Source organism: Aspergillus neoniger (assembly GCF_003184625.1).
Source record: "Aspergillus neoniger CBS 115656 unplaced genomic scaffold BO87scaffold_54, whole genome shotgun sequence".
Taxonomy (NCBI): Eukaryota; Fungi; Ascomycota; class Eurotiomycetes; order Eurotiales; family Aspergillaceae; genus Aspergillus; species Aspergillus neoniger.
This window is the reverse complement of record NW_020291182.1, coordinates 17127-43216: the sequence shown is the minus strand read 5'-3', so window position 1 is coordinate 43216 and position 26090 is coordinate 17127. Positions and strand designations below refer to the sequence as shown.

The 26090-nt window shown below is 49.2% G+C and overlaps 9 protein-coding genes and 1 non-coding gene across 10 annotated transcripts; 4 read left to right on the top strand and 6 right to left on the bottom strand.

Moving 5' to 3' along the window:
* Positions 1–563: 563 nt before the first annotated feature.
* BO87DRAFT_369664 (putative aromatic-L-amino-acid decarboxylase) lies at positions 564–2597 on the bottom strand. Its single transcript, XM_025621993.1, has 3 exons — positions 2481–2597; positions 1434–2364; positions 564–1381 (listed from the first exon to the last, which is right to left on the bottom strand). The coding sequence occupies exons 1-3, from the start codon at positions 2527–2529 to the stop codon at positions 811–813; spliced, it is 1551 nt and encodes a 516-aa protein (XP_025474550.1). The 5' UTR covers positions 2530–2597; the 3' UTR covers positions 564–810.
* An 844-nt stretch (positions 2598–3441) lies between these two features.
* Positions 3442–6234, bottom strand: BO87DRAFT_463285 (uncharacterized protein; the record flags this gene model as incomplete). The annotated part of the gene is made up of 2 exons (XM_025629226.1): positions 3442–3721; positions 4781–6234. 2 exons carry the CDS (start codon positions 6232–6234, stop codon positions 3442–3444), a joined length of 1734 nt encoding a protein of 577 aa, XP_025474549.1.
* A 1338-nt stretch (positions 6235–7572) lies between these two features.
* BO87DRAFT_410766 (RibD family protein) lies at positions 7573–8613 on the bottom strand (the record flags this gene model as incomplete). Its single annotated transcript, XM_025626369.1, has 1 exon — positions 7573–8613. The coding sequence occupies exon 1, from the start codon at positions 8395–8397 to the stop codon at positions 7573–7575; it is 825 nt and encodes a 274-aa protein (XP_025474548.1). The 5' UTR covers positions 8398–8613.
* Positions 8614–9231: 618 nt separating this feature from the next.
* On the bottom strand, positions 9232–9763 carry BO87DRAFT_197556 (uncharacterized protein). Its single transcript, XM_025618518.1, has 3 exons — positions 9606–9763; positions 9403–9546; positions 9232–9349 (listed from the first exon to the last, which is right to left on the bottom strand). Exons 1-3 carry the CDS (start codon positions 9626–9628, stop codon positions 9328–9330), a joined length of 189 nt encoding a protein of 62 aa, XP_025474547.1. The 5' UTR covers positions 9629–9763; the 3' UTR covers positions 9232–9327.
* A 731-nt stretch (positions 9764–10494) lies between these two features.
* BO87DRAFT_401629 (magnesium transporter CorA family protein) lies at positions 10495–11642 on the top strand (the record flags this gene model as incomplete). Its single annotated transcript, XM_025625623.1, has 2 exons — positions 10495–11000; positions 11057–11642. 2 exons carry the CDS (start codon positions 10495–10497, stop codon positions 11640–11642), a joined length of 1092 nt encoding a protein of 363 aa, XP_025474546.1.
* A 1713-nt stretch (positions 11643–13355) lies between these two features.
* BO87DRAFT_197387 (amino acid transporter) lies at positions 13356–15474 on the top strand. Its single transcript, XM_025618517.1, has 5 exons — positions 13356–13768; positions 13824–13870; positions 13921–13974; positions 14028–15075; positions 15137–15474. Exons 1-5 carry the CDS (start codon positions 13475–13477, stop codon positions 15314–15316), a joined length of 1623 nt encoding a protein of 540 aa, XP_025474545.1. The 5' UTR covers positions 13356–13474; the 3' UTR covers positions 15317–15474.
* A 1283-nt stretch (positions 15475–16757) lies between these two features.
* On the top strand, positions 16758–18183 carry BO87DRAFT_410762 (uncharacterized protein; the record flags this gene model as incomplete). Its single annotated transcript, XM_025626368.1, has 2 exons — positions 16758–17203; positions 17723–18183. Exons 1-2 carry the CDS (start codon positions 16843–16845, stop codon positions 18181–18183), a joined length of 822 nt encoding a protein of 273 aa, XP_025474544.1. The 5' UTR covers positions 16758–16842.
* Positions 18184–18997: 814 nt separating this feature from the next.
* Positions 18998–21366, top strand: BO87DRAFT_463279 (beta-hexosaminidase). The gene is made up of 3 exons (XM_025629225.1): positions 18998–19061; positions 19110–19582; positions 19629–21366. Exons 1-3 carry the CDS (start codon positions 19007–19009, stop codon positions 21228–21230), a joined length of 2130 nt encoding a protein of 709 aa, XP_025474543.1. The 5' UTR covers positions 18998–19006; the 3' UTR covers positions 21231–21366.
* A 482-nt stretch (positions 21367–21848) lies between these two features.
* On the bottom strand, positions 21849–21920 carry BO87DRAFT_t259. Its single transcript has one exon. It is a non-coding gene; the product is annotated as a tRNA-Ala (tRNA).
* Positions 21921–22169: 249 nt separating this feature from the next.
* On the bottom strand, positions 22170–24272 carry BO87DRAFT_449377 (MFS transporter; the record flags this gene model as incomplete). Its single annotated transcript, XM_025628356.1, has 5 exons — positions 22170–22621; positions 22688–22811; positions 22870–23116; positions 23173–23783; positions 23848–24272. The coding sequence occupies 5 exons, from the start codon at positions 24270–24272 to the stop codon at positions 22397–22399; spliced, it is 1632 nt and encodes a 543-aa protein (XP_025474542.1). The 3' UTR covers positions 22170–22396.
* Positions 24273–26090: the final 1818 nt, after the last annotated feature.

Below are 26090 nucleotides of genomic sequence, written 5' to 3'. Positions count from 1 at the left end.
TGCGTCGTTTCCCTTGCCAAAAGCGGTAGTCATTCGATGTAATGTACGGTCTGCAGCGGGATCTTCCATTGCATGTATAGTGTGGCTTTGTCACTTTTTTCACAATGACTTTATCATTATAACTTCTTTCTTGCGTGAGTGGGCGGCCATTCGCGGTTTCTCTGCTTTGTGGAAAGCAAATGTCTTTGTCACAAGTGAATTTTAATGTTTAGCTTGATGTACTTCTTTATGTCAAAGGGATTGGCAGGGGATTTGACAGTCATTATAATCCTACATCCAAGAAACTAAGCACTGGCTTTCCCGGGTCGTACCCTCGGACCATTCGCATAACTATATGGCGTATCTACTTGGCTGAGACTTCATCTGCAGTTCCCCTCCATTGAAATGTGTCTTTCTTTATACTATTGGTTCAGTTGCCGAATATATCTGGAATTCCAGAAAACAGTTCTCTCAGACACGGTTACCGCCATAATAGACATGTGAATCCAAAACTCTGCCAACCCCCTTTACGAGCGAATTCGCCTCGGTGTCAACGAGATGGAGCTCACTCTTTGTCGTATGGGCTAGGATGGGTGTATCCGCTAGATGTGAGTTGTTTGAATTTATTATGTATGATGTTGTTGTGTTGATTTTGCTTGCTTCTTTCCCTATTGCCCCGTGGTATCTCACTCGCTGAATCATCCAAGGCCATTGTTCTGGGAGAGCTATTCTACATACAACCCAAAGCCTACTATCTGAATGCAATGTCAAATGCCATATCTACAGCCAAACTCAAATATATCCACAACAACCAAAAGTGGTATCTAACACCTACCCCCGCTTAATAACCTCCTCCGCCGTCTCCACCAAAATCTCAAACGCCCTCCTAACATACTTCTCCTCGGCCGCCGGGTTCGTACTCACAACCCGAATAGCATAAACCTTACAGATAACGGTCGAAGTAATGAAGATCTCTCCTCGAGAGTTGACTAATTCATACACCTCCTTGGTCAACTCGTTCGCAGCCTCATCCGGCTGCGCAACAAGAACGCCATTCTCAGCTTCCACCATCGTCGTCCCCGACTTGGGGCTCTTAATTCGGAACACAGTCAACCCGAATGCAGGAGTGGTGATGATCTCAAACAGATCAGCCCGACTGCGGACCAGACCAGCAAAAGTCTCTCCCAGTCCTATGGACTTGCGGATATAGCCCTTCATGCCGGTGAGACCGTAGCTGCGCATGACAAACCAGATCTTCAGGGCACGGAACCGACGGCCCAGAGACATGCTCCAGTTACGGTAGTCGGTAACCTTGCCGGAGTCGGAGTAGTGATTGCGCAGGTAGGCAGGGGTGATGTCCAGGGCGTTGGTGAGGTCTTCGCGGTTGCGAATGAAGAGGCAACTATTCCGGTTAGCAACTTATAGCATCGTAAAGGAATGGAGAAAGCACAAACCTAGCATCAAAGTTAACCAACAACCACTTGTGCATATTAATATTGAAGCTGTCGACTCCCTCGGCAAACTCCTTGGAAAGATACTGCCACTCATCCGCGACCAGCGCCGCACCGGCATAAGCAGCATCAATATGGACCCAAATCCTCTTCCAATGCTCCTTCTCGGCCAATACAGCCTTAATCTCCCTGAACCGATCAACGGCACACGAATTCGTCGTACCAAGTCCCAAGGTAATGAAATAAGGCGTCAGGTTATTCCGATCCAACCCCTCCAAAACATCCCTCAACCTCTCCCCAGTCATCTCCAAGTTATCCTCCAACCTCGCCTCGACACTCCTAAACCTCGTTCCCGCCAACAACGCTCCCTTCGCCGTACCGCTATGCGCCTGGTTACTCGCCAGCGCGACCAACCGACTCCTCAACTCCATCATCCGATCCTCATACTCCACCGTATCAGGCTTGAACCCCTCACTGACCACAATCTCAGTCACGCGCCTTTCCCTTGCAGCAATCATCATCGTTGCGACCGTGTCACTCGCCGTAACCTGGATTACACCTCCTCCGCGGTTCTCCGACGTGCTGAGGAAACACTCCGGCAATGCGAGCGCCTGAGCGAGCCAGTCCATTACGATGGTTTCGAGTTCGGTGCACGCCGGGGAACAGAGCCAGTTGAATGCGGGGGCTGTGAAGGCTGCGCTGTACATTTCACCCAGGATACTGGGGTAGGTGACGCCTGCGGGGAAGAAGGCCATGAAGTTTGGGGACTGCCAGTGCGTGATGCCCGGCTTAATCTTGGTTTCAATGTCCGATTGGATGGAGCTCCATGGTTCAGGGTTCTCGGGGGGTGAGGTCGGGATTAAGGGGCGGAGGTAGCCTGGTTCGATGGTGGGGAGGACGCTCTGGTTCGGGAGGTCATCGAAGTAGTTGATTACTGTTATTTTTGGGGGTGGTTAGCTGTGTCTCTCTCTCCGTGTGTGTGTGTGTTTGTGGTGATGCGGGCGGGGATTGGAGAAGTGCGGGGTGCAGGGATTGGGCACAGGGACTAACTGTCATCAATGGCCGAGTGGGCGGCCTCCCGGAATTGTTCGCGATCCATTGGACAGAGATGAGAATTCCAGGCGTGATCCAAGGGGGAATTGAGGAAGTCGAATGGGAGAACTGAATGAAATTCAGCGGAGAGTTCGGAGGCAGGAATAAGGATCTGGATTTCTTTTATCGATAAGCCAAGGCCGGTGGGGTTGGCGCCGGAATTGGTTCCGAAGGTGTTCCGACATGTCAAGGGAAGGGCGTCTGATCTACGCTTTTGGTCCAATTGGAAGCTGCTCATTGAGCTTGATAATGCGCCAGGAATGAATTAATATATTCAGGGTCCGGGTAAATTGCTCCTCGTGCATCATGTGCGTTTGACAAGCGCGCTATTGGGGGTGTTGACGGATATTTCGCGGGGAACGGCGGTATTTGTCGGATATTGCTTCTTTCCGAGTGAGTATGCATTTTGGTACTTATTGGTGGTTTCGATAAGAGGATAAGATTTCATGTTGACTTTAATAATGAGAGTCTCCTGGAAATGAAATTTTGCTAGGTAGTGAGTGGGGTTTGGACTATGTTGGGGTTGCTAATGAGGCTCCCAGGGTGTGCTTCCATTCCGATTTCCGAGCGAGCTCAAATTGCTCTTGTCCATTGCAGTGAAATTTGTGATCCAAATACACTAGCATATATCTCATAAGCACAATGACTACTCAATGATTACTACTCGTGTATAATTGTTTCAACCGAGTCGCTTTGTTATAGAGCGTATGATGCATCCATTTAATGTCTTGGTATAGACTAAAAGAAGACGTGAAATAAAGATAGATTATATCTCTCATCAATACCACAGACAAATCACATTAACCTTAAATATGTTGAAAACAATCTAGCCAAACATCTACCCTCTCAAGCCAATTACCAATTCTTCCCCATAGCCCAACGGAACAGAAGAACAACTATCCAAGCAAAATGAATAACATCATGAAGACACATCTTCAGCTTCCCCCTCCACCTCCTCCGCAGCCTCCCCCTCCGCCGCCTCCTCCACCTCCTCCACCACCACCACAGCCTGTCCCACCTCCCCCTCCGCCACAAGCTGCGCCAGGAACATAGCCTCCTCCATAGTATCGTCCGCCTCGTCTCCTTGTTGTTCTTGAACTTCGGGACCAGGATGTTCCCTGACCGGGTCGAGACGTGGTTGTGGGTCGAGGACGGTACGGGGAAGCGGGTTCGTCAGAGTATGAGGTAAAGCACATTGCCTTTGATTCTGCAAGAATTTGGGGGAGATAGTGGGTGGTATTTATGTTATGGTTGGGGTTGTTTATGTGGAGTGTGGAGTTTAATGTGTCGGAAGATGCCTTGTCTAACGCTGGAATGATATATATGTCTTTAGTTCTTTATATAAAGTAGAAAGTGAAATGTCTTGTAGCACGGTGAATTGAGTAGGGACAGAGTTCGTTATAAAACATTGTGCGTAGAGCCTCAGCCTTGTTTATGTTGCACGAGGCTGCTGATGGGCGTAGTCATGCGGATAACTCCGCCTCGTCTCGTGTTTGCGTGGCTTGGATTGTATGATGTGGCTATGCTGACTGGCTGAGCGAGATACAAGGCTGCGGGTGAAGGCATGTGCGATGTGGTGATTTGCAGGGTTTCTGAGTTTATTTCATTGTTTGCTAAGGATTCTGGTGGTGAATAACTGTAGTGGGGAGATGAAAATTGCCTTGCTCAAAGTATAATCCTGGGTCGGCAGCAATAAGTCGATCTTTGGACGTCTCATCATGCGATGAGCTTTGCTGATGGGACCAAACTTATTACGATGTTTATCAGTGATTTCATATTTCAACAATCCTTTTACTCACTAATTAATAGATGTGTAGTCATTTTGGAAGTGTTTGATGAAAGGAGGGAATTATTGGTGCATCATGAATCATGAACAAAATGTTGCATCAAGATGAGAGTTTCGTAGGTGTATGTAGATGGCTTGATTCTTGTTTGTTTTGTGTAGTATATAAATGTTGTGAAATTGTTTTGTGTAGTATATAAATGTTGTGAAAAGATGTACTTTTGATGAAATATGTGTCTTCCATTCTGGCGACAATCAGGAGAATAAAACGCGCCCAGCATCCCTGGTATAGAGAACGTATTTGAATATCAAGTATCGGGAGGGAGAATTAAAACGGTGGCTGTATATATGGCTTTGATTGGCGTTGATCCCATAGACGATATCAAAAGCCTACATCCAGTGACATATAATCGACCATCAAGGTCCGTTCGTCCAGAGTCCTGGTCGCATATGGTCAAAGCGAACTCCAACATACATGTTGAATTCCTCAATCAAGTCGTCACATTCCTCTACTGTTATGTCAGGCTCATCATCGCTGATGAACAGACGGATAAACACCTCCTGCAATAGAGGCACCCGCCGATGACGGTCCGACAACCGAAGGAAATCCGCCAATACATCCTGGAGAACGCGCACTGTATGGGAGGTCATCCCCTCTTCCCTTCCCACATATTGGAAGTCCCATCGTAGGCCAAGCCTTTCCAGTGTTACTGGTAAACCTCGATTCATACAAGACACTTCTATATCCTGGAATCCATTAAGCAGCTGGACCGGTAATTCGAGTGTTTTGAGCCGAGTAAAACCCTGAAAGAATCCAGGCATCATAGATCTGAATAAAGGACCCCATATGTCGATGTCACTGGTAGTCTCCAGGTCTGTTGGTGTGCTAGAGAAGCTGATTGAGAGGTGCTCCAGATACTCATATAATGCTTCCAGTCCATTCAAAATGCATTCTCCATCATTGTAAGAGGGTATAACATGATACGAAGAACTGCTCTCTTCGTTGTTCATACCAAGGTGAAGAGTACGAAGGTTTTTCATTCTTTGTAAAATCTTGAAGAGCGCGCAGTCCATGATTGAAATTTGGTCCAGGATAAGGGTTTTGAGTGCCGTATAGTCCGTTTGAATACCTGGAACCCGCCACAGCCGAAGACCACGATGGCTACGTAGCCAGACTTTGAGGTGCTTGATCTTTTGTAACCGAAATATTGGGATCACTTGTGATGAAAAACAACTCGGAACGTGTGTGTTATCACGTAAACGTGGAAGATTGTTTTGTAGTGCATTGGTTCCGTAATCGATTTCTTTGAGGTGGTCAAAGTTATTTCGCAACTCTGCGGAATATATTTTCTGACCAGAAGTGAGGCGTTCAATTATCACTCCAGGAAGTCCGCCGTTAACAAGGAAGGTGTAATCGAGCTTGAGAGACCTTAGATTATAGAGAAAAGGTAGGAGGAGGGCCACCATGGCGTAGACGTTTCGTGCTGCAATGGACTTGTACCAATCTGAACGGTCCTTCGAGCTTTCAATAACACTGCCCGCAATAAATCGAAGATAGTCGATTTCCTGATGAAAGGGCATCTTATCATTCTTAATGATAGAGGTCAGGTCAGAACTGCACTCTTGAATCCCAGGACTCTCATTGATCCGAGTCTTCTGGGGAGGACTGCGCCCTAGTAAGTGCACCTCTCGGATTAAGCCACACAGGCGGCTGCGTGTGTCCTTATTTCGGACAAGAGTTGTCCACAGCGACATAATTCGGTATCGAGACATCTTGCCATTCCAGTCCCATTGAATCTTTCGATAGAGATAGCGAGTGGCAACACGATTTAGTGTGCGGGATGTCAAGCAAATGCTGTTGAGGTCTCCGGTCTCGAGATACTCGCAAATCTCATTCCAGACATCTTCCATAAGAAAGAAGTCAGACATCGTGGCAATCGATTTGATGCTTGCGTTTCCGATTTCGTAGTGCCTATGGGCATGTGGCGATATATCGAGATGTGCTCAATCGTCTATAGGATCACAGCACCTTATAAAGGTACCATGGTTTTGTGTTGTCAGTATTTCTTTTGGGATCTTCGAAAATCCCCGATTATAGCATTATTCTGCGAGATTAGTAGGTTTGAGGATACTCTGCTTATCATCCAGTAAGATGTAAAATCTGATCCTGTACCAGCCAGCCTACTAATGAACCGTTTTGCGAACCGGTGCTTTTCAACATTCCCTGGCGTGTTCCGAAAGCTTACAAACGGCTTGTTGATTTTGTGGAGTACTCCAGTCGTCACATGCTGGAAAAGTGAGAATCTGTATTCTTTGGGCCAGACGCCACAGAAGTAAGAACTTCATCACTGAAAAGTGCGTTGTGGAAGACTCCGAAAAGAAAGCAAGATTTTGAGAGGAAGAATCCACGTAGGTCAGTCACACGGGGCCTAAAAGGTAGTCATTCACGGTTATAACCTCTTTCTCTATAATAGACCGGCCAATAAACTTTTCTTGTAAGTATATGTGCTGTGCCACAAAGTTATTTTCTATGATTACTGGGCACAAAGCAGAGGATCACGGCTGATGGTACGGAACGTATCTGTCTCCATTGCAGCACCACTCATACATCTGTAACAGAGGGACGACTGACATGGATTGTGTAGAGGATAGAACTGTGCATCTAATTAAAGAAATGACCAACCATAGCCCCGGTGACACCCTCGCAGAGGTATTGGTAAGGATATGAAGTCATAAGAAAGGTGACCATTACTCAACCGTAATCTGCGCCATGGATGCATCGCCCTGTGACCGATAGAATATATTCTTGAAGACGCTCTCTCCCCGGCGTAGTCAGAAAAGCGCTCTCAGATTCGACACGGCAAAAATGTATGCGGGACCCGGCGGCAGGTCCATTTATTTGACCCGGAAATGCATTCCCGCTTTCCTGTCGTTAGTGCCGTCATGGAGCCGCATACCTTACATAGATATCATGCTTGTTGCTCTCCTTTCCTTTTCTATCATGAGCATTTACTATGGCATTAGGTATCGACGTTAACAACACCCTTTCGTAACGTAGGATTGCCAAAAACCTGTTCTTTGAGGTTCAAGGCCTTCCAGCAGAGAAAACTTCTTGGGGGAGACGAATATCTTCAACTGCCTGGATATTATACTGAATACAGTGAAGATGCTATAACGGCAGAGTCTGAACAAAACTAAAGCATCATAACTGAACAATCTATTCTATACTGAATGGAGAAATCTGCGTTTTGACGAACCCAACCACCCCTACTCAGACCCCTTAATCCTCCCACAAAGCACTACATCCTCCCCAAACGGATACCACTTCACGCTGGTCAGCCTCGAAGCCGGAACAATCACACCCCCCTCGACCCTCCTCTTCGGTGAAACCACCACGCCCCCCTGGCCCAACCAAGTCGGAGCAATCGTAACAATCACCGAATCCACCAACGACTGACATCCCGGCTCAAGCAACGAGTTGATGATTGAACCACCTCCCTCAATCATCACACTCTTTAGCCCCTCCCGTACAAGACACCTTAACAACGCAGTCCAATCAATCCGATGCGCACCATCCGAACCCACCCCCATCGGCAACGCAATAAACTTCCCCCCATGACTCTCCAGTACCTCCTTCTGAGCCGCAGAAGGCGCCGTCTCCGCAGCCGTAACGATGAACGGAGCCCTGCCGCGCCCATTCCTCGCTAGCTCAAAGATCTTTGACTGCGCCGTAAACTCCCATCTGGCTGAGGGGTCGATGATGATTGGTCGGGGTTGGCCCGCCAAACCTTCGGAGCCGTATCCGCCTACCCCTGCCAGTCGACAGTTCAGGCCGGGGTTATCGGCAACGGCGGTGCCTACGCCGATAAGAATAGCGTCATGGCGCGAGCGTAGATAGTGCGTCATGGCTTTGGATTGCGGGCCGGACAGCACGGTCCGCGTGCCCGGGGCCAGAGCTAATTGTGAGTCGAGGGATGTGGCGAAGGTGAGGGTGGTGAAGGGGAGTGATGATGATGATGGATTGCCATCTTTGGGTGGGAGATGGGGTTCCAAGAAGGCGCGGTCTTCGGTGGGGAAGTTGAGGCTATCCATCGTAGTGGTGTTGCTGTTATTGTTGGATTGATGGTGGTGCGGTATCGGTGATATTAGCTCGGATTGGATGGCGGGGTTTACTGATGCCTCAGGCAAAGTTTTGTGATTTGAGCGGTTTCAGTTCCGGGGATTGTTGATTGGTCGAAATTATGGGCGCTTTGCTTCGAAAGTCATCGGATCTGATTGGTTGGTTTTGGATGCTCCTTTCAAGTCCAGTTTTGGCTGTCAGCGACCGGTTTGCATGGCAGTAATTATTAATCCGCATGATAATGTGATGAGGTTAGATACATCGAATGTTTATGCTATACTGATAGTTGGATAGTTGGCATGTCATCCCCAGGCGGACTGCTGAATCCAATCCCGGTGAACCGTGCTATGTGCTAGAGACTTGTTCACGCGGTTCCTTAATCTTCCATGCTTTCAACAACAGTACTAGATGACCTTGTCGGAATACCCATTTTTGGAAATACACTTGCGTCATGTGACCCCTCCAATTACCGGTCAATTCCGGTCGCCTTCTCCCTGCCCTGTTCTCCTCAACCGGCACACACGATGCAAATCATTGTTGTCAGTCGTGATACAATCAATAAATCGGTCTACAGGACTTCTATTTCGAAATTGCGCGGTAATCAGAGAATGTCGGGTTTTTCATATTTCCAAGATTGAAAGTTCCAAGTCCCAACATGACAGCTCTTTTGTTTTGGACACACAGCAGCTTGAATTACCTTGCAAGCACTGAACTCCAATGAATATGACACATAGTTTGAACAGGAGATGCTGGCAGGAAAAACAATACAATGTACATATGCAATGCAAGTATCGCTTCATAAGACACACAATGCAACCATGCAACCATGACAAATCATCAACGCCAAGATACCTTCGCTCCAGTACGTAATACAGGTATTAACACAACCCCTTCCTATCACATTAGGAGGTGAACCACATGAATCTGGGGCATCAAGGTTAGCTGAAAGCGCAATCTTAAGTCAAGCAGATACCTACATCTCATAGGCCATAGAGGGAATATCCTTGCAAAGTGAGACACCAGATCGAATAAGGGATATGGTTGCACCCGTCAGCACGAGGATGGCCAATGGACGAAACGCCAGAAACCAGGCATATCTCCACACGACCCCTACTGCGGATCTGTAAGGAATCTGGTCAGCTCGCTAGCAAAGTTAGTTAGCAATCGTGCTGCAGCTTACATGAGAGTGGAGGTGGACGACATCTCAGTTAGTGGTGGGCGTTATTTCTTTCAACGAACAAAGGGCCTTTTGTGGTATTGAGCGAGATGGCTTTCAAACTTCGATGATGAACAAAACGATCAAGACATGATCCTGGGAGGTGAGAAAAACAAGCCAAGGCTCTTATGTCAAGGTTATATCCCATTTGCTTGCGCCATTGCCAAGGTGGCAGCCTGCTATCGTCATCCCCAACGGGTCTCGTCCGAGCCACAACAGCGGGGGTAAACGTTGCACCGCGCCAAAGACACTGAATCTTTAGATAGAATAGTCTAATCCATTCAGGAAGGCCCGTCGTGAAAAATGCTGCCTGAACCCGATGATCCTACCAAATCTTGCCTTCCGACTATCCGTAATCTGTCCACGGGGTCCTCGAGGGCTGGCCAACCAGGAGGGCTGGTTGGGTCAAGTCGCGCCAGACGCGAAAAGTGACTGGGCAGGGCAGCCGAAAAACTTGCGTGGGGGCTCCACTATTGGCTCCTCAGGAGGGGAAAGGGGCCCGCTCCCTCAGCCCTACAAGGCTGCTGCTGGATTCTGTGAAATATCAGTTGACCCCTGGCTTTGCGCAACGTGGATGTCCTGTTTCTTCCTGCTTTCTCTTGTATAATAAATCACTCGTTTTCTACCTGTTTCGGCCCAGGCGCTCACGGATGAAAACCGTGTCGATTTTTGACGTTGTGCTTGTTCGATCAGTCAACAAGCGTCTATACCATAGAATGGGCTGAGTGTACGCCTTTTCTGCCCGTTTCTGGTTTTTGCGTTTTTCTTGTGGTTATACCCGTTGTGAATCAGATCTGCTTTTGTGTCGCTCCTTTCCCCTCCCTGAGGTGGCTGCTCAGTCTGGACTCACAGAATGGACGCGAAGGGACTCCACCGGTTTTCCCACTTTTCCTGTCGGACCCAGCAGGTCGTCACCTCGTCCACCTGGGAGGGCCTGCTCATCGAACAGTCTACCTTGTCTGCCGACACGAAAGGTTTGGAGCCGGACACATGGTGGGTTGACATCTGCGACGCCACCGAGGAAGAGGTCAGCACTGTCTGCCAGGCATTGTCCATCCACCCTCTGACGGCAGAGGACATTGCGACCAGGGAACCTCGCGAGAAGATTGAAGCATTTCGGAACTACTATTTAATCTCCTTCCAAACCTTGCTTCCAACCGACGACCTCAAGAGTTCTCGAAGCCTCAAGCCATCATCGTCTATCCCCGGCTCCTCAGGGTTCTACATTCTGGTGTTCAAGAATGCCACAGTGACCTTTTCACCCAGTGGTTGTCACCACATCGCCCGAGTCCGGGACCGAATCCGCCGGACACAGGACACGCATCTCGTATCCAGTGATTGGATCTGCTACGCTCTTATGTACGCCCACTATTTCTCGTTCTAATCCTCCCGACTACTGACAGGCCAAATAATAGTGACGAGATCATCGATGATTTCGAACCGTACATGCGCGCAGCAGAACGTGAAGCCGATGCGATCGAAGATCAAGTGTTCATCGCCCGCGTCGACGACGTCAAAGCGCTCATTCCTCAACTCGATAGCCTCCGCAAGAGCATCACTCAGCTCATCCGCTGCCTGACCGGTAAATACGACGTCTTGAATGGCTTCGTCAAGCGTTGTCAGGCGAAGGACAGAAATCCAATGTTCCCCGATGGCGATCTTTTAGTGTACCTGGGCGATGTGCAAGACCATTTGGTGACCACGTTGACCAGTCTGTCCCATTTCGATGAAATTGTGGGACGGTCGCAATCCAATTTCTTGGCGCAGCTCAGCGTCAACAATATCCGATTGAGTTACGATGTCAATGCGGTCTTGAGTAAGGTGACCATCCTGGCGACAATCTTTGTGCCCTTGCATATGGTCACTGGGTTGTTTGGTATGAACGTCGAGGTGCCTGGACAGGATGTAGAGAATCTTGGATGGTTCTTTGGTATCATAGGGTGCATGTGTGCATTTGTCGTGGTTTGCTGCTTGCTTGCGAAGAGGCTGCGGTTGCTCTAGACACCGTTTCGGGTCCTAGCACTATTTTCATATGGTCGCAAATCATCCATGATAGCATAACTGGGGCAAATGCAATCCGCAAATACTCCCGTCGGACAACATGTTCCAGCGTATAGTAATGAGCTTGAGGACCGTGCAAAGTTTGGGGAGTTGTAGAAGTCACGCCGTCTCAGGTGACCAAGTTCCTGCCAGTTCCACCTTACCTCATCCCTCTATCCATGATCTTGCCATCAACTCATCGTTACCAAATTATTGTCTGTCAAGACACTTGTCATCGTCTAATCACCTCTCATGCTATCTCTAATCGATAACCATATCTCTCAATCGATATTTGTCATCTACGAGATCTCCGACCAAAGTCTCATGCAGCAAGCTTCCCCGTCCCCGCTCCTGGCCAGGGACGACGGACCGTCCCATGTGGAGTACATCGCAAAATGTTGAGGCGCTTCAGACGGAACACGGGCAAGCAAACCGATCTAGCCGGGTCGCTGATCATACGAGTACCTGCTCATTGCTGGTATCAACCAATGGGCCTGCAGACTAGTGTCGGGGCTTGATAAACTGAGGGTCGAAGGCACGGTCGCGGACCGGAAACTTACAGATAAGCACTGCTGTTCTATCAGAGACCATAGCTAATCCTTCCCGATAGAGTGATAGTTTCCAGACACTATGTCAATGAAACCTTAGACAATATCGACCAGTCTGTTGTTGGGATAGTGTAAGGGTATAACATGGCCGGACTATACACAGCATCCATCCTGGAAAACCTTGCCTGTTCCGGTACCCTTGCACGTGACAGGGGAGTGCTGGTTCAAAGAATGCTCATCCCTACTGTGTCCGTCAGTCACTGTCAGCATCGGAAAGATACGGCCCCGGCACCTTATCTGGCCAGTAAGACAAGCCTTTCCATCACTGCAGCCAAGACGCACTCCTATCGGAGAGTCCGCCAATGGCATTTCCCAGCTGCAAGATAAGCCAGTTAGGTAATCCAACAGTGTCCCACCAAGACATTCGGCCCGATTAATGACTTCGCTGCGCTAGACTGCCTCCGTCTCTCCCCTATTCTCAGCCAGGTTACCTGAGAGAATCACGTAAATTCGCAACCACGATTCATACGACTCAGTCACCGCGCACATGCAATTTGCTCTGCCTTTCCAATGGCTTCTATTATCACCACACTAGGCATGTTAGCCGAGTCATCAGAGGACCCCAGGCCCGTGCGATGACATCAGCGGTATCGGGGGTCCCACATGGCGTCGTGGCTAACGGATAACACCAATCAGGGGCACCGATAGACGAGGAGAGCCTCTGGGAAATGAGCGCCGGCGGGGGACGGCTGGCCATTGGGGAGGCGTTGGATTCAAGGTCCGGTGCACCCGCTAAACTGGGTGTAGGAAAGCTGTCCCGCTAAACAGCCAGGAATCGCAGACGGGATGTCATGGTGATCCACTCGAGTCCACTTGCCCATATTCCTGTGCCTCGACTCCGTGCAATAGGGAGATAGAGGGGCAACTCCGGGACGCCAGTACGCCGTAGCGGCCTTCTATACGACCCGCCGGCGAAGCTTACCAGGTCGCTGCGTCGCTTGACCATTGAGCTTCGTTATAACTCGTCCCACCGACGCGCAACTTGGTCTTGCCGATATGGGACTAAACCGGATATATCTTAGACCGAATTTATTGTTGCTGACGCCTTGCATGCACCTTTAAAATCTTTTCGGTTTCTCTTAAAACTTTTTTTCGTTTTCTTTATTTTCTGCCAGTTAACGCCTTCTAACTCAGCCTGCCCTGTCTATTTTTCCTCAACCACGCTGCATAAAACGACAAGTAATCATGGCAGACATCAAAGCAGCTGCGAACCCAGCCATGGAGACTGACGGCGCCGAACTCGAGAAAGTCCGCCTCGCCGGTACGAATCAGGCCGACACTCAACTCGCCGCAGAGTTTGGTTACAAGCCCGTCTTCAAGCGAGAGTTCGGTTATCTCTCCACTTTTTCGTTCGCAGTCAGTATCAGTGGTCTGTTCGCAACCATTATGACCACCATGTCCTATCCTCTCGAGGCGGGAGGAAGCAGCGCGGTGGTATGGTGTTGGCTTGTTTCGGGAGCTGGGTGCATGTGTATCGCGGTGGGTAGTCCAATATAACAATACGCTGTGCGGAGGCTGATGAAACATATTGCAGCTTTCGGTTGCTGAGCTTGTATCTGCCTACCCGACCTCTGGAGGCCTGTAAGTTTCACCGTTCGCTCGGGACGACGGCTGCTGACCCCAAGCGACAGGTACTTTACGATCTCGAGACTTGCTCCACATGATTGGGTTCCGTCGATCAGTTGGTATAGAAACACTGATGATTTTGCTTCAGAGGATGAATGTTGATACTGTCTAGGGTGACCGGTTGGTTGAACTTTCTTGGCCAGATCTGTGGCGTGGCTTCATCCGAGTATGGCGGTGCGCAGATGCTCCTGGCCATTGTCTCGATGTGCAAGGGAATGGACAACTACGAGATCAAAACCACAACGACCGTTGGTGTGATGGCTGCTTTGACCTTCATTACCGGTCTGGTTAACTCTCTGTCTACATACTGGATGGAAAAGATGACCAAGTTCTATGTCATCTTTCACGTCTGCGTCCTCGTAGCTTGTGCTATTGCTCTTCTGGTCATGACCGACGACAAACACGATGCCTCGTACGTCTTCACCCATGTCGAGTCGACCTCTGGTTGGCAGCCCATCGGTTTCAGTTGGCTGTTTGGCTTCCTGTCAGTCAGCTGGACCATGACGGACTATGATGCCACGGCTCATATTACCGAGGAGATCAGCAACCCTGAGATTAAGGCGCCTTGGGCAATTTCAATGGCTATGCTGTTCACTTATCTGGCTGGCTTCCTGTTCAACATCGTTCTGTGCTTCTGCATGGGTGACCCGAACGCTATCCTTAACTCCAAGATGGAACAGCCAGTCGCACAGATCTTCTATAACAGCCTTGGCAAGGGTGGCGCCATCTTCTTCACCGTTTCTGCTCTGCTCATTATCAAGTTTGTCACCTTCACAGCCATGCAGTCGCTTGGCCGAACTGTCTTTGCCTTTTCCCGTGACCGCATGCTTCCCTTTTCCAACGTCTGGGTCAAGGTATCTCCCATGACTGGCACTCCCCTCTATGCGGTCTGGATCTCTGTTTTCTTCTGCATTGCCATTAATCTTATCGCTCTGGGCTCCTACACGGCAGTTGATGCCGTGTTCACCCTCTGCTCCATCGCTCTTGACTGGAGTTATTGCATTCCCGTTCTGTGCAAATTGCTGTTTGGTCAATTCAGACCCGGACCTTGGCACATGGGCATCTTCAGCAAGTTTGTAAATGCCTGGGCCTGCCTCTGGACGCTCTTCGTCAGCATTATTTTCGTACTTCCCACGGACCGTCCCGTGACCCCTGACAACGTAAGTGGAAATGATTGCATACCCGTGCTCTCTTTGGGCTGACCAAATCACCCTCCCTCAGATGAACTATGCCTGTGTGTTCTTGGTGTTTGTCTTGCTGTTTGCGCTGGTTTACTGGTTCATCAGCGGCAAGCGCTTCTACCATGGCCCTATTACCGAAGCAGTTGTAGCAGATTCAGCCTCCGAAAGCAACCTACCCGGCGACGCCAATTCGGATAAGGACGGACGAGAGAACCGATGAACGGCCATTGTGTTTGCCCGAGGCGCTCTTCGACACACCCGCATTATTATATCTACCCCCGCGACATGATACCCGAGCGAACCCCTGCAACAAGCCCGTGTACGAAACGATCCCTTGAGCGACAGCCCATATGCCGACCCAAGCGAGCCCCGCAGCAATCTATACCCAGCGCCTGTTATATACCCAGCGGCATAACATCCCCATACGAAGCCCTTTACCCACCCATTGGATCCCTTGCGACAACCGGCCATCCCAGCGAGTATTGGATTTCCCCTGCGCCACGTGACTACTAATCCCCCATTTGGATACCATCCCTTAGCGACCTCCGTTGAACGAAGCCCTGTAGCGACAATCCGAAGCCCGTGCATGTGCCGAATTTCCCTTGCGACAATGGACCGATCGGATCGATGCCCCAGCAACCAGAGATTTGTTCAGTGGCCCATATGTAGGAAGGTTTCTCTTCACATGAGGTTCTGCCTGGTGTGGGAGATTGTTGACTTGCTCGTTGTTCTGTATATACTGTTCCAAAAGTTCTTGCATTTCTTGCAAGTAATGATTTTACCTGGTGCTTGTTGTTGAGATTGCTTGTTCGTTTGTTTGTTGTGGCCCTTTGAAGCCTTGAGTGGCATGATGGATACGACCCAACGCGGCAATCGGAGACCTCCCAATGCCCATGCGCCTGTTCATCAACGGTTCGACAAATCGATCGCCAAGACCCCCGCGGATACTGCCGCACGTGCCCCTGCCCTAACGCCAGAAGATAAGTCCGACTATTTCATGCCTATTTTCCAGAGACGTCGATATAGGATGGGGTATCATCCGATATAGGATACTCTCAACGTCGACCATTCCGATACGGTTCAACCCTATGCGCTATTGAACTCGAGCCCACGCCAACAGCCGTCCATCCATCGAGATAGCGAGACGTCGGAGGTTCCCATTTCCTTCTACTTTGTCCTACGGCGATGGGATTCTGGCACGATTTCAGCCCATCGCTTACAGATGTATGCTAGAGCCAGTGAATTTCTTGGAGGGGCGGTGCGTTCCATTTTTTAGATGTGGGCGGGATGTCAGATTATAACACTATGCATCCGTTCACGCAGCTCTATCTTCCTTTTACCCCGAGCGTGCACACTTCTCTTGTAGAATGACCCGCTATAACGACTAATATTAGCCCATTCACTATCGCCGAGCAATTACCACAGGTACCTCAATCACCCTGCTGGGTAGCAACACAATCCCAATCCAGAGAAACTCAAACTGAGGACCTTTTGACGTTCCGTGTCCCATCCTCCTTTCTCCGTCAGTCTTTCGTACTCCACAGGTGCCACGTTTGCCCTCTTCCCATCTTCGATCCTTTCTAGAGCCTCTTTCTTCCTTCTATCTACTTCAACTACATTGAATTGAACCCAAAAAAAGGCAAAAAAAAATAGGGTGGGAACCGCAAATCAACACCACGCCTCCGACCCTACCACCTCCATTCATCCCCCCCATCGCACCCCACCAAAACTACTACCACCATCGTCATGACCAACAAACACCCCCGCAAACCCTCCATCTCGGCCTCCTCACTCGGCCAAGTGCGCAAAATTTACATGTCAAAGATGACCGAGCAGGGCTGTTCCCGGACCCTGAAGGACAAGTGTAGAGACATATGGGATAAAGTGATCGATGACGCTGTGGAGGCAGATGCCAAATGTTCCGGAATGATGTGGTCATATGGGTATGGAAAGGAACTGGAACCACTTTACATTCCGGACAAACCAAACGGAATCCAGAAGAAGGAAAACGGGAAGGAGCACCACGAGGGAAGTGCCGAGTCCGAGACGGAAACTGAGGAGAGTAATTCCGAAACGGAGGTGGAAATCGATCCGAGTCTGGATGGGAGTGAGTGTGAGTGTAGGTCTGGGTGTGCGTGCGCGTGCGCTTGTTGTCGGGTGGAGTATCCCGAGAGTTTGGTGGAGAGTGGTGGAGGGAGTGAGGCGGAGAGTTTACTTTCTTGTGGGTTGGATGGCGGGGAGGGGGATGATGAGTAGTAAGTGGGCAGGTAGTATTGCAGTGGTCTTTGTTGGGTTTGAAGGTTGGTGGGAAGTTCCGGGTTTGGGGGTTGGTGGTTTGATAAGATATTGGTAAATTGGGGGCATTGGAATGTTCCGGGGATAGGGGTATTTATGCATTTAGGATGATATTAGGTGACTGTTTTTGAGGAACATAAATATGATTGTTATTTCCTTTTAATTCTTCTGTTGTAGAGTGCATATTGTATAACTTGGTCACTTACTCACTACTCGTCACTCACCACGTATCGTGTTCAATACTCATCCCCCAGCATTAGCAGCAACCTCACCACCATGTCTTCCCCATCAAGATCATTCAGCCCCGAGGATCTGAACTGCCTTGATAGAGACTTGAAGAAAATACAGGAAAGACTGTCTCAGGACGTCGACTACTTCTTATCTTCCCAGACTAGTTTATTGTTGGATCACATGGACGATATTTCCAATTGTCTGGGACTGCAAAAAACCAATCTCAAGGAACTGCGTGATCAACTGGCCCGAGGACTGGAACAAGTAGAGGCTACCTTGGAGACTCTCAATGTTGAGGCGAAAGAGGCGTCACAGGGAGAGGCTACCATGGAGGCTCTCGGAGTTGAGGAGAAAGAGGCGTCACAGGGAGAGAAGAAGGTAATGAAGAAGGACAGTGGGCAGAATCAGCATCAGCATCATGCAGCGAAGAGTCCGGTTACGAAGAGTCCGAAACATGGTTTGTCACCTCCAGCAAAGGTTAAGGTGCAGGAAAGTGATGGGGATGCGGACTGCTCCGAGGTGGAGGTTGAAAAGGAGGATTTTAACACTTTGTTCGGCTAGGATATAGATTCAGTGTAGATCCGATGGATAGACTGTCTGTATCTGGGATGGGAAGTGGGTGTGTGGTGGTTGGATTTACCATTTTGATACTACTATATGAAGCTTGCTGCTGAACTGATATGCACATTCCTGTGTTCTGGGATTATAGTGTCATATTATATAAACTGTGGACTTTTTGGCTGTTCCCGATATAATGATTAACTTGAATGTGGGTCTCCTATGCTCTACCTCTTATTTTCATCACGTATCAGTACATATCAGTACATCTATGTAGATAAGGCTACTCGCAATATCGAATCATGCGCTTTGTAGTTTGACGTATACCCTGATCAGCAACTACATCATATCCAGTGCTGCTTTAGCTTATCGGTTCCTTGAACACAGACCTTCCATGGCCTATATGTTACATCCTCCCATTGAAGAATCTCCGATCTATCAGTATCTTCTGCACAACGGTACGTTACATGAAGAGGGGAAGGTGACACTACTAGTATGCTCTAGTACATGATCTGCATCCAACTGTCGGGGCAATCCGATGATAAGCCGACCCCTCATAGGTTAGCAGAGTGAAGCGCATATCAACTCCGTGCGGGGTTCCGAACTTAGCCCTCAAGTTGGCAATCATAACCAATCAAGGATCTCTTCTAGGTATCGTTTCCAGGTCGCATGAAACGGTCAATATAACCCTGCTGGCCGAGCTGCAACCTTGCTATCGTGCTGCACGACTTCGCTAGTATTTGCAGGTTACATGCGGGTCTGCCAGGGTGCTATTAATTCGGACGCACGCCCATTATAAGACTACAAGAATACTTCATGCATCATCATGCGGTGGAGGGCACTTAGCACAGTCGGTTTTATTCTCGACTTCACCATCTGCGGTATGCACCTTGACATATTATAGCTCATGTAGTCTCTTACAATTACAGGGTTCGCCCGTCTGGTGACAGTCCCCACTATTCCTTTTGCTGATAAAAATGGCACCTATGCACTGTCACAACTCACCAAGATTGTCGTGGATGCTCGCCATGCCAGTACTGTGGATACTCAAGGCCAAACATTGATTCCACCGACATTGAAAGAATTTGCCACGACCTTTCAAGAGGACCTTCGTTCTTCTCTTGGGATCGACCTCCCACTTGTCACCAGTAGTACCTTCAGCGACCATGCAATTTTCCTGACCCTCTCCAATAAGACGGACTTCCGCGATGTTGCGGGACGCTTCACAGCGGAGGCATATGTCTTGCTCATCGACAATCATGGAATTACCATCTCTGGGGCAAGCCCTTTAGGAGTTTGGTGGGGAACACGCTCGCTAATCCAGGCTGCTGTGGTTAGTAAACACAACCTCCCTCAAGGCTCTGCCATTGATGCTCCAGGATGGGGGACGCGAGGCGTCATGGTAAGCCCTCAAACACCTGTACACGACCATACATCTAACCGATAAGCTCGATGCCGGACGTCACTACTACCCACCCGACTTCTTGATTGAAATGTGCTCGTATCTGTCCTTCTTCAAGCAAAACGTCTTCCACCTCCATCTGAGCGACAATCTCTACAACAATGTCGATCTCTACTCCACCCAGGAATCTCTGGATCTCTACGCAGCATTCCGGCCCTGGTCCGACGACCCCGCCCTATCCGGGCTCAACAAACGAGCCAACGAATCGTACACGCGCAGCCAATTCGATCACATCCAGCGCCAATGCGCCCGTCGTGGTGTCACCATCATCCCTGAAATCGAAGCGCCCGGCCATGCCCTCGCCATCGTGCAATGGCGACCAGAACTCGGCCTGACAGACCTCAGCATGCTCAACATCAGCCATCCAGACACCATCCCGACCATGAAAACAATCTGGAAGATCTTCCTTCCTTGGTTCCACAGCAAAACCGTCCACCTCGGCGCTGATGAATACTCCTCTTCCTACGTCTCCGACTATACCGACTTCGTCAACGACATGCACACCTACATTGCCGAGCAATCCGACAAAAACACCCGCATCTGGGGCACCTTCACCCCATCGCAGGGTGCCAACGTCTCCAAAGCCGTCACCATCCAGCACTGGGAATTTTACGAAGACAACCCCTACTTCGACTACATCAAGAACAATTACTCGGTCCTGAACTCCGACGACGCCTTCTACATCGTCGGAAAATGGTCTGGAAGCTACCCGCAGTATCTCAACAAGACACGAGTCTTCCACGGTGATCCAGCAGACAACGGCCCCTACGCGCCCAATATCTTCTCTACCGCCAACGCAACCGATAACCCTCCAAGAGATAACCCCCACGTACTCGGCCACATCGCCGCCCTCTGGAACGACTATGGGCCCAACGCAACGACCTATCTCGAAGCGCATTACTCCTGGCGTGATGTTCTCCCCGCACTAGCAGACAAGCAATGGGGCGGTAATATCCTGGAAGATGAATACGATGATGTATCCGATGCCCTCCATGCTGTGGTCCCGGGCCAGAACCTTGATCGCCATGTCCCGAGCAAGACGGATCTAATACTGCACTACAACTTTGCCAATATCACTGGGACAACTGTCCCGGACTCGTCTGGGAATAACTACCAAGCTACATTAAACCACACCTGTCCCATAAGTACCTCTAACTCAACCATAAGATTCACCGGAACATGCACCCTCACCACCCCTATCCAAAGCAAAGGAAGAGACTATACCCTCTCTTTCTCTGTATATCCTTCCACAACTCACCCGTCACCTTTATTCTCAGGGAGGGACTCTACCCTCCTCAACGGCAATGGGTCCATAAGTAATATCACACTTGTGAGCGGCGGGAACCCATACACATTGAACTACAGTCTCCCGGTCGGAAAATGGTCGAATGTAAGCTTGATCGGACAAGGAAACAAAACATTTTTATCCGTCGATGGAGGACAGAAAATGGAATTTCTAGCGAGACTAGGAGTAAATGGGGAGTACTCGGTGTGGGCGCCCATTGCGATCGAGGCACCGGTGCAGAGGATAGGGGAGGGATTTGTAGGGATGATGGGGGAGGTGAAGTTGTGGGGGAGTGCGAGGTGAAAATACTTAGTAGTACTGCTGGTTTTACCGATCACTATGGTAGTCTAGCAATGATGCTACTAGTAGTATTTATTTGTTGAGTGTATCACAGGCATTTTAGTGGTGGTGAAATCGATGTTCAGGAGCAGAAATATATATCACTACAGTATGGAAAACGACTACAACTGAACTAGACCTAGATACCAACCACAAAAACCTGGCCCGGTTCGACCTTCACAAAATTCGCCACTTCAATACCCCTAACAAACAAAACCAAGAATCCAAACTGCCCATTCATGGTCCAAGTCACCCACGAGTCCCTGAAAATTACTATCACTGGATACTGGGTAGAATGGAGGTGGGTAATGGTTCCCCTCCCTCCCGTCTGCCGGACCCGCCCAGATTAAAGTTTTTCTCATTGCAATCTACTCCGTACTAGTTATAAGCGAAGTGATCCAGAAGCAGGATTTTGTTCTGGCGAAACTCTATTCTTCTCTAATTATGTTCATATCACTAATAGAAATATGTCGCATTAAGTCACAAAAAGCAAAATTTTAATGTGCTAAACCGACTTAACTAGTTTTGATGGGTGGGTAGCATGGATGGTTTGAGAGGAAGGGATGGAGAAAAACAAAAAAATGGAGCTGAAGGGGATCGAACCCTTGACCTCTCGCATGCAAAGCGAGCGCTCTACCACTGAGCTACAACCCCAGTTGAGATACTTTCCTGTCTCATCTAATGGATCAGGAGATACTATTCACTTTTTCCATTCATTGATTGGTATCATGAACAAAAGTAAACAAGTGATATTCACAATAATCGATATATGTATGTATATTCGCCCCATCTATCTATCTATATATCATAGCAGTCATAACATGTCATATCATCTAGCAAGAAGGAAAGATGAAGATCAAATCCCAAAAAACCAATGATAATGTATAGCCCACTTTTCCGTCCCGCTGTTTCCCATCTATAACCCGTTGTATCCCATCCCATCTAGGGAGAAAAAGAAAAGAAAGAGATAAGCAAGCAAGTAAAGAAATACCCTCTCACCAACACCAAACACAACAGATCTCAAACCGAAATCAGTAAGACGGGAATCATCGAAAAGAAAAACAAATAATGGGGCCAGAGAACTGAATCGAAGTCAAATGAAAAGATGAGAAAGAAGAAGAAAAGTCTATTTATATCGCGCAAACAGTATCATCCCTATCACCCGGCCCAATGCCCCTCCTGCTCACAGTAAAGAATGCAATAATCAAGCCTAGACCCGCTAGACCAGCAGAGCACCACAATCCCGTGCGGTATTGATGCGCGAGATCATGTCCCTTTTTGATGTCTACTTCTTCAGCGACGGCCGCGGAGATGGCGAGGGCAACGCCGGAGCCGATTTGGAAGGCTGTGTTGAGCTATTTTCTTCATTAGTTTGGGGTTTCCAATGTGATGTAAGAAAGGGGATAGGGAATGGAGCTTACCATTCCACCACATAGACTCTTCACATGCACAGGGACAGTAGTGAGAATGGCAGTGCTTGTGGTCACGAAGATGAGGGAGACGGCAGTGATGCTGATCAGGGAGGTGGGGAGGACATTGACCCAGCTGGATGTAAATCATTAGCATGCATTCATTCTTTCAGGGGATAGAGTGGGTCACGTACAAACTGGTTTCTGGGCTGGATGTGATAGCGCTCGGGACTGGGGCGAGAACAGTCAGGATCAACCCCGCCAGCAGGGTGTATTTCCCATTGACGTATTCCAGGGCCTTCCCGGTGCCCATGGAGGCGATGAAACCGATCACTCCCATGGGAAGGAAGCGGAGAGCGGTGTCGCCGGCGGACAGCTTGTCCACTTCTTGGGCCATTAGGACGATGTAGTAGATGACGTTTTGGTAGCTGCCGTAGCAGGCTGGAGGGGTAGGTTAGTTCTCTGTATGCAGAAAGATTAGAGGGGGAGGGACTCACTAAATCCTGCGATCCATAGACCAGCAAAGTTAGGGAGCTTCCACAAGCCCAGAGGCATCAGTGGGTACGAAATGAACTTCTCCCAGAGAGTAAAAGCCACCAGCAGGGCGACGGCCAGCACCAGCAGGACAATGATGAAGGGTGTGCCCCAGCCATAGGAGCCACCACTGGACAGCACGAATTGGAGGAGAATCAGACCCGCAGTGGAGAGCATGGCGCCGACATAGTCCATCTTGGGCTTTTCCTTGCCAGCAAGGTTGTCCTTGGGAAGGACAATAGCACCCAGGATGCCTAGCGAGCCGGTGATGATGACGATGAAGTAGAAGATGTATCGCCATCCCAGAGAGGAAGTAAGGAAGCCACCAAAAATAAGACCCACGCAGAACCCCACAGTTCCGGAGGAAGCGTAGATGGACAGTGCGCGGGTCCGATCAAGCCCACTGAAGTAGGAGCTGATGATTCCGATCGCTGAAGGCACAGTGAGCGCAGCTCCCATGCCCTGCAGACCGCGGAAGACTGTGAGTTGGATGAATGATTGGCCGAAGCCAATGGCCAGGGTCCAGAGGGAGAGCCAGCTTAGACCCAGACAGAGGATCAACTTGCGACCATACCTGGATGAGAAAGTCTATAGTTAGCTTGGTGAAGGATATTGTCTCAAGGGGACATGGTACATACCGGTCGGAAAGAACACCCGCAAGGAGCAAGAACCCACCAAACGTAAGGGTGTATGCGGAGATCATCCATTGGAGATTGGTGTCCGACACGTCAAAGTTCTCTTGAATAGATGACAAAGCGACATTGGCACTGGTCATGAAGACATTGTCGAGGAATTGGGAGCCGGAGGTGACGAGCAGGATGAGGGCGCCTTTCCACGAGGCCAGACGACCAATTTCGGGACATGGTCCCAGCTTCGTGAGCTGCTTCTCTTCAATTGGGGTGGCAATACCCGATGAAGGCGTGCTACTGTCATCACCTAACGACGAGCCCGGACGAGAAAAGATAGTGAATTGGGGAAATTTGGAGGGAGTATCGGTGTCAAACTGCTGCGGCTGCTGCTGCTCCTGCGCGCGGCGGCCTCGCAAAAGATCGAGGATGGCCATTTTGATAGAGATTCTGAATTGAGGAACTACGAGACAGGGACAGCCGGGTCATTTTTTAAATAGTAGATTGGCGGGGCGCAAGGAAAAAAAGTCTGTAAAGAATCTGAGGAAAAAGTGGGTTCTCTCAGCTGGGGGAAGGCAGTGATGGTGTGGCATCGATAGACTTTCTCTCCGTCCACACTTCTTTTTCGGTCGCGCTCCGTGCCCTAATTTCTGGTGTTGCAGCATTTCTTCATCGATTGCGCGTCCAACATAGTTCAGTTGACCCTGCCATTGCGTTTATCGCATTATCGCTAGTTTATTAATAGTCTACTGGCTTATCTGTCTCCTCCAGTCTCACCCTGCAGTGCGAAGTGCGACCACATTGTCTCTGGTGGATCAGGTCTGTGATTTCTCATTCGCCTCCCTGCTGAATAACACTACCACCCCCATCCTTCTCCTCTTCCCTTTTCCAGACGGGGGTTACGACTCCAGCAGAGTCGAGTAACTGTTCACATGCTCGCCACAGAGTGGATCGTTACAACGATGCTATCGATAGTGGATTTACGGGGTGGATATCCAATGCTTTCTGCTCCACGATCGCCGCTTGACATGTGGTCTGTGAAGCCTCCATGAATGGATAGTAGTACTGCTTGGAAAGCTTGTGTGACCAGCTGTTCATCGATCGGCGATGTGGATTAAGCCTAGAAAGAAAAAGAAAAATACAACACCTCTAGAAATTTGGAATGGATTATTATTCAACCAGTCAGCGAAACCTGATTGCGTGCTCCTTTGGTTTGAGAGTGTCTGGAATCCCTACTGTAGCACCCCTATCTCTATCTAGCCACTGATCACCGTCCGGATGAACCCGTGTGCGGCCGGAAGCTGATCCGGTCCCTTTTTTCCACTACTTGCTTGCTTGCTTACTTGCTTGCTTTTTCTTCTTCTCCTTAGCCTTTCATCCCGAGACCCAAGCCGTCGCTCCCGTTGGGTCGATCGACAAATAGTGAGAAGCTTCAATGCCGAAACTATCGGGCCGAGACAACAACAAATCCACCGGGCCCTGAATGATTACCCTAACCGCCCTGACCGCATCCGGTAAAATCAGGACCCTGTTGCGCGACCGCTTTTTGATGTCCGCCATGTTAATCTCCGCACATTGCGTACTCAGGGGTAGGTAATTATGCAGAGGATTCGTCATGATCACCGTGATCACCCACTGATTCCCGCAAGGGTGGCTTTTTTGTCAGTACTTTGGAGGGGCTGAGAGGGGGAGAGATCAGAATGAGAGGTGGCAGATCCCCGTAGTATGCACTTCAAGCAACAACCGTTTTAGCCAAGAGAGAGCGACATGTCCGTTGAACCCACAACTGTATACTATATTAATGAATCATTACAACCAACACAACCCTACGGGCTATCGCAGTCTCCACTAGTTGATTACTGACACTGTAATGCTATGGAGCTATTGATATTGAAGTATATAATCCATGCAGCTCGACCGCGTGGTTGAAAATCTCGCATTGACTGGCCCACGTTGAATGGATGGCGGGTCATAAAGAATAAAAAGAAAGAACTAAAAAAATCTGTCAGCGTAGTATATCAATAGTAGCGGTGATAGTGAAGCTAGAGATTTTTCTCACCAACCAACCAAAGTACTGCAATGAAAATCAGCTAGCGTGTCAAATTCCATCCATATCGTTCTGTTATCGCCAGGAATCCATCCTCGGCAGACTTGCCCATAAAACAATTGGCCAAGAAAACGGTGCCTAGATAACCCTGTTTTGACCAACAATCCCCATGTCTCAGATTCCCCTTGAATGAGATGACGACAGACAA